Here is a 7864-nt window from a genome sequence, read left to right on the forward strand (position 1 = left end):
CAGCAAGGTTCTCACCTTTTCCTCGACTTCCTTGATGCCCAAACAGTCTGCTCTAGCCCTTCTGATCCCTCCCCAGGGAGAAATGGAGAGACTGATGACAGAAATTCTAATATTAGTAGCAACCAGCCATTTGAGAACTCACTCCAAGCCAGACATTGTGCTAGGCATTTTGCAAATTATGGAACTATTTTTCAACAAAATGTTGAAAGTTTCATTTTTTTTCAAATTAAAAAAATATATGCTAACTGATGTTGAAAGTGTTGAGAAACCATCAAGGCTCCCAAGCATCATGCTAAAGAACACAACCTAGCTGGAGGTTGCCTTCCCTCAATTCTCATTCATTCAGATTCTCTTCTCTTCTGTCTTATTTTCAGAATTCAGAACCCCTCAAAAGGATACAACGAAAATTCCCATGGCAAAGCTGTAACGTGTGCAATGATTGCTGAGAGGATTTTTTGGTTTCTGTTAAATGTGGATTTTTTCCTTTATGATTTCATTTTTTAAAGAAAGCTGTCATTACCTTTATCTCTTTATTTCCTTCTTTTCTTCTCCCACTTTGTCTTTTATTTCTCTTTGTTCTAACATAATGCTTACCCAAACATCATCACTCTTGTCATGTCTGCTTAAGACCTTAATGCTAACTCAAAAAGTATCTTTAAATCCTAACCAATAATATCTAGGACTTAGATGGGCTACTGAAATGAAAAACGTTGATGTGTGTTACCTAGAATCATTCCCTAGCGAGAGCACCATGTTTTAATATATTTCAGGCAATCTTGCACCCACATATACTGGAAAGTGGCTTCCTGAGACATGAGAACTCAACAGGTTATTGAATCTTGGCTCTACATGGCTACAATCCAAACAGGTTTGCTATGAATTTAGTCTGTTTTGATTAAACCTGCATTCTTCCATCTTAAAATGTACTTTTGACCCATATCCTTATACTATACCATCTTATTACAAGGTTAACCATTGAAATTGCCTATACTCAGCCATTTTTTACCTACAGACAATGGCAATTACATATGCTAGTACAACCCTCTGTACCATATGGAACTGATTAATAGGTATACATATTTTTTTATTTGTTTATTCATATTTAGTTATAAACACACAACTTGAGTCAGTTTATATATAGCCAGGTTTTTTCAAACAACACTTAAATTAAGCAGTAAGTTTAGTTGATAGTAAATGACATAGGAAAAAAGAAAAAAGAAAGAGTTCTGGAAAATTTTTATTACTGTCTCTATTAACTTGTTAGGCCAGTGAAGACCATAAAAAAGTTGGCAGAGATTCACAATTTCAGGCAGGTTGGCTGGTTTATGAACTATAATTAAAGGTGGCTTGACCACAAAGGCTCTGAACTTCCTCATGTGAACCACTGACACATGGAGCTGAAGCATTAACTCTTTCAGATGCCACTCACCTTGTGGGCTCCACTTGTAGTAACCCATTCTCTTTGGTCTTTTACAGCAGCAAGTTTTTGAAAAATATCTATAAAGGAAAGAAATAACTCAAAGAGAGATCCAGAGATTAAAGTGGGCAATACTCATAGAACCTCAGGTCTGCACTATGGAAGGGAAAGCAGAGAAAAGGCCAAGGGAACACAGGCAAGACAAAAGGAACAATGAAGGGATGAAGGGAAGAGCCATTTTTTTATCTCAAGAATGCCCCTCAAGCTCAAATGTACTTATTTTATACTAACAAAACATGGGAATATCCAAAAAGGCAGACCTCTCCTTCCACTTAAAACTGAACAAGTTCCTTAATATCATTAAAAAGTGATGTCTATTTTTCAAAGATTCTCCCTATAAGTATTTCCACTTATAAAGAAGAGAGGGAAGGCCAGGGAATGTGATGTACTTTGTCAGTTCCCTCAGCAAAGAGACCTCCCCCCCATGCCAGGGCTTGCCACAGACTCTTCCTCAGTGTACTGCTCTGCAAACATATGGGGGAGCCAGCCTATCCACACAAAGAAAATGGGCCAGCATCTCACAATAGCAGGAAATCTGGGGCTCATCAAAGCTGGCGGGGACAGAAAGTGGGACTGGAAATAACCTCTAAAGAGAGACCATTGAGTGACTAGGGAATGTCTCTCACTCACAAACCAATGTTTGCACATTATCATCATCAGAAGAGATTTGTTGTTGTTGTTATAACTCTCTGAGTATTCCAGAATCTGTGAGGTCTGTCTTAGAATTAACCAAATTTCACAGACATAAATGGAATAGCCTCTGATATTTTATTAGAAATTAAAAGAGGTAAAAATATTTTTACCAAAATTTGTTTTTTATGGAAACCTCCCTTGCATTAAATAAATTGTACTTTGTAAGGTAAGAGTTGTAATCTAGAAATCACCGTTCTGGGTACATTTTGCCACTGCATATACCAACTGGCATGGACTCCCAACACTTTAACTGTATGAGAACATTCATAAATATTCAAAGTATCCATTTTTCCTGCTGCAAATACTGCAGTGCTTATTTGAGCAAGTCCACAAAGTTGGCTGTGCCCCAGATGACAATGCTTACATGTCATGTTGACCAGCTTGTCCACACTGTGCTGCTCTTCTCCATAGCCAAGGTACTCATTGGCCACAATCTCCATGTACTGTAGGAAGGACCAAACCAACAAGCCATTCAGAAGGGAGAACACCAAAAGCACACAGGCAGGCCAAGGACAAGATTTTGCACTTCTTAAAATGAGCTGTAGGTGGCACAACAGATTCAGCAAACAATCCTCAGTACTCTGAGCCGGTTTCACTCAAGTGCAAAAAGTGGTGAGGTTTCTGAATTCTTTGCCTTTTCTTTCATGCCCTGAAGTCAAAGGAGGGACCTAAAGACTATATAAAAACTCTCAAGAGTTTCAAATAACTGAATAGGTTTCTGGTGTAATTTGGTATCCAAATATAAAACACATGTAATACATACTATATAGTACCTAGAATTTTAATTTTCTACCTTTTAGTAGAATTTTTATAATTTACTACATATTTTTTATTGACCTGTTTTTATAACATTCAAAATTATATCTAACTAGCATACATGAAGTTAGCAATAATCAGAATACAGTGGGTATGGAGTAGTCTGATAATACCCTACAGATAATTAATTATAAAAATAATAATAATTTTTAAAAGGCCCAGATATATATATATATATAATTTCTGATATTATAATGGAAGTTAAAATAGATAAGCTATTTTACAATATAATTTTATGAAATATTATTTGATTAAATGAGGCCAAGCTCCAAGCAATTAAAAACATTCTTAAAAATTAAACATGAACCAATATCCTAAGGATGAGAATACAATGGAATAAAATATATTTCAAGTTATATTGTCATAAACTTAATCTCCCATTAATAATTCAGAATGAGTTTGCAGGGCTTCAGGTTTATTACAAAAATCATTCTTTCCATACACAATGGCCTACTCCAAGTCAATAACATGACCAGAAATTTTGTTTTATGATATTAATACATGCAAGCCTTTGAGTTGTTCGGCATGTATATTCACCTGCTCACCTTCCCCAATAGTTATCAAAGCAGCAAAGCAAATGAAGTCAAGATCATTCCTTACTTTGTCATTTATGTGTTAATATTTCAGTGAAAACAATAATTTGTTTTTGTGTCTGAAAAAGTTTTGAACACCTTTATAATCTATATATTCTCCTACCAAAAGGTATGCCCACTGCTGAGAAGTTGGGACTGCCAGCCAACACCTACCTCCTATAATCACTAACTCAAAACATGTGACCTTTTATAGCACTTACTTCAACAGGCTGGGTAAATTAGCCAGAACAAAATGTCACAGATCTCTCCCTATTCTGTCTATGTCAGGCCTCATCCTCACACTTAATCAGCCCACCTGCTCCTCCCTGAAGCAGGCACGGCATAACATAAAAAGACCCATCTTCTGACACACATCTATTTAATTCTTGCTTGCAGCATGGCATAAAATAAAAAGGCCAGATAGGCACCCCAAAAGGACTCTTACCTGAGCTAGGTCTCCGATCCCACCCAAGTTATGGAGCAATTCCTAATAAAATAAAAATCAACAGAGCACAGATCAAATGAGATTACAGAACACAGATTAACAGAGCATAGATGCCGGGAAAGGGGGAAGTATATTTTACATTCAACTTCTTTACTAAAGACATAGGATTTATAATTATTTCTTGAAGGTGTGCATTCGAACAGAAACATGAAGAATTTATTATTTGTCATTTGTACTGCATTTAAGAGAAACTTCCAATAAATATGAAAGTTGGGTTGAGATTAAGAGAATGAACTGGTGCTGGGAACTGCAGCCTGCCTCCTAGTTCTTCTTACTTCCTCCTGTGTCATCAGAAAGTGTTAGAGTCAGGAAGAGTTGTTAGATTTCATTTCATTCAATCCTCTCATGTTACAGAGGGGGAAAACCAAGGCCCAGAAGGGTAACCCACTCTGCCTAACTTAAGAGCCTGGATGAGATAGTATCACTGATCTCTCAGGAACTTCCTCCAGGTCTCTGCCTGGTAGCACCAGTACCACCCGGGCACTGACTATAAAGGTAGAACCTCCCATCTACCCCAGACCTGCTCAGTCAGACTCTGACTTTCAACAGGATCCCCACGCTCTATTAGCACATACAGTACAGTGTGAGAATCACTGTTCTAGTAAAGGAAGAGCTTCTCTTTAAAATTATTATGCTAATGATCTTATTAAACCCATATTCTAAACAATGTAACAATAATCTTTGCACGGTGTCTCCTAGCACGGGACTTTAAATCTAACTCCCAATAAATACATTTCTGAAGCTTCCCTGAAAGTGCTAATCAGGGAAGAGAAGGAGTGGGAGGCTGGATCTGTGAAAGGGGCCAGTTGGGAACTCTGCTAATCCTAAGGGCTCTTAGGTTATCCTCACTGGCATTTACCTGCAGGCAAATGTTTCCAAGTGGCCCTCACCTGCTTAATTAAAGCTGTATTGACATCTCTCTCCTAACTTAACATGCACACAAGGAAGTTATTTGAAATATAAACACTAGCCATTATTTCACTTCTGGGAAATGCACAGTCAAGTGCATAAACATGAGAGAGAACAATCCAGTTCTGCCATGGAACCAACCAAGTGGGCAGCCTGGGGAAGAGGCACAGGTTCCCAAGGCCTCCTGGGTCACAGTTTCCTTACTCTATGTGAGGTGAACTTAGAAACACTGAACACACTCATGTCTAAAGTAAATAAAAAGGAACATTTAGAACTCAATTCAAAATAGCTCTATGACTACCTACTAATTTGAAGCCTCATCAATGCTATTCACCCGTTAAGAGCTATAATTAAAGAACATAAGTATATTTATATATTAACTCTATTTATGGTACAATGTTTTATACAATAAAAATTAAAAATGAACCACTTACATATTATATATTCAACAGTTTTTTTTTTCATTGTTGCTATGTAAAGGCACTGGGTTAGACACTGAAGTGGATATAATATGTAGATAAGCTCTAGGCAAGCATAACTTGTTTGTAGTTATACAAACAATTAGAATTTAAGAAAGAATAGATAAGTGTTATGCGGGACCAGAGGAGGGACACTTCATTTCATGCTGAGAGGACCAAGGAAAGCATCATATGGGTGGTGGTCTCTCAGGGGAGACTGGAAGGATGCATGAATTTGTCGAGCAAAAACAAGAAATAGAAGAAATAAAGGAAACTCTTTGCTCAAGCTAAGAGAACAGGAGAATCAAAAATACATAGAAATTGTATAGAAAAAACATCAGCTCTAGATGATGTACTTGAGAATTTGAAAGAAGCAATTCCATAAGTTCATGAAAGGCATTATTGGGGAAAATATTAGAAAACTAGAGTGGGATCAAACTTTGGAAGGACTTACATGTAAGCCTGAATTTAAACTTTTTCATGTAGACTGTAAGATGTAGTGAAAAATATGTGAGCAAGCAACCAGTCAGAACCAGGCATGAGGACTTCCCTCTAGTCTCAAAACGAACTAGACAAGAGACAGGGTGCCAGTGGGAGCCAAACTGGGAGTCAGTGACAGTGAGAATAGGAACAGAGAGAAATAATAATCTTTGGGCATGAAGGCAGATTGGAGACAAAGTAGAAGATACCAGCCTCGTTGAGCATGGGTGACTGGGGATAAATGACATCCTTAACAGACACCACGGAGGAGAGAAAAGCAGACTGGGTTAGAGAAGACTCGGTTGTAAACATGCCTAAGTGCAGGTGGAATCTCCAGGTGAAAAAAGAACAACAGGCCAGAGAAAATGTGGGGAGGGCAAAACATTGGAATTTAGGAGTCTTTCACATGAAGGAGGTTCAAATTTAAAGTTTGGGAGCGGGAAGCCACCAAGGGAGAGAAATGTTGCAATGATTGGTCGCAGTAATGTTATTTTTAGATGTATACCATGACAAGAAATGTATTCTACCCAATAATGTGAACAATATGGGAGTTAGTCCAAGTTTCCCCAACTATGTCCTGGAAACAGTCATTCTACCTGAATGCAGTAATGTGATTAGTCATTCTATAAAAATAAACAAAGAGTTTTGTGCTCAAATCAGGTTGGAAAATGCTAGGTCTGCTAGCATTTTCAGACTAATTCATCTCAGGTCTGCTCAGAGCCTTTACTCTGCTGCAGTGCACTGCAAGTCTCCAAGGGGGAAAGTTAGCATGCAGATTTCCCTGAATGTCACAGGGCACATATTACTCATGTGGAATACAGTGTGGAAAGTGCTGCTATAAAGTGTAGGAATGGCAAAGAGCCTTCCTCACTCTCAGAGAATTCATCATTGTGTTCTTGAGAATTTTTTTTTTTTTAAGACAGAGTCTCACTCTGTTGCCCAGACTGGAGTGCCATGGCATCAGCGTAGCTCACAGCAACCTCAGACTCCTAGGTTGAAGTGATCCTCCTGCCTCAGACTCCCAAGTAACTGGGACTATAGGCACCCACCACAATACCCGACTAATTTCTATTTTTAGTAGAGATGGGGTCTCATCCTTGATCTGGCTGGTCTCTAACTCCTGAGCTCAAATGATCCTCCTAACTCGGCCCCCTAGAGTGCTAGGATTAAAGGTGTGGCCACAGTGCCCAGTCTGTGCTTGAGAATTTAACTTCTGTTTATGAAATGAACACTTTCCCACTGTGCTCTTGTGGAGAGTGGAGCAAGGGCAGGAGGCTGCTCACAGACCCACGGCCTTCCTTGTAGTTCCTCTCCTTATATCAATGAGACTGCACTGACCTGAGGGTGTAAACTGAAGAAAACCATGACTACGAGGTCTGTATACACCAGGGCGTAACAGTTCTAGTTACTGATCTGGAAAGCAAATATGACTGCTGTAACCTTGGGTTACAGCAATACCTGTGGGCCCTTTTACATCACAGCATTTTCCTCCTGTCAGAGGACAGAGGAGTGCTGTAACACTGAATCACTTACACAACCATTTTACTCCCCTGTTCAAAAATCATCAGTGGCCCCACAATGCTGATTCCTTGGTCACAATTTTGCCACCTCCCTCTGGACTGGCCTCTTTCCAAGTGTATTATAGTAACTACGCTTCTAAAAGGTTTGGAGTATTAGATTTATAAAGTAGTAAAGGGGGAACATGGAGATGCTTCTAAAGCTGCCTACCCAGAGTCTGAAATGGTGCCATTCAATGAATCAGGAGTTGATTCTGAAGGTTCAAGGATGAGGGGAAGAACTGAAGAGCTCCTGAGCAAGAGCGAGACCCCATCTCTATTAAAAATAGAAAACCTAGGCTTGGCGCCTATAGCCCAACCGGCTAAGGCGCCAGCCACGTACACCTAAGGTGGCGGGTTCGAATCCCCAGCCCGGACCCGCCAAACAACAATGACGG

The 7864-nt window shown here is 39.1% G+C and overlaps 1 protein-coding gene across 1 annotated transcript in view; it reads right to left on the reverse strand.

The window, feature by feature from the left end:
- NEK10 (NIMA related kinase 10) overlaps nt 1-7864 on the reverse strand; it is a 219000-nt gene that overhangs the window by 184190 nt on the left and 26946 nt on the right. Inside the window, exons 6-8 of the mRNA XM_003781754.1 lie at nt 4004-4045; nt 2535-2613; nt 1430-1497 (exon numbers count right to left, since the gene is read on the reverse strand). Coding sequence (XP_003781802.1) covers nt 1430-1497; nt 2535-2613; nt 4004-4045 — 189 coding nt within the window. The remainder of the gene's footprint in view (nt 1-1429; nt 1498-2534; nt 2614-4003; nt 4046-7864) is intronic.

The sequence above is a fragment of the Otolemur garnettii genome, unplaced genomic scaffold (assembly GCF_000181295.1).
Source record: "Otolemur garnettii isolate 467f Iridium unplaced genomic scaffold, OtoGar3 scaffold00002, whole genome shotgun sequence".
Taxonomy (NCBI): Eukaryota; Metazoa; Chordata; class Mammalia; order Primates; family Galagidae; genus Otolemur; species Otolemur garnettii.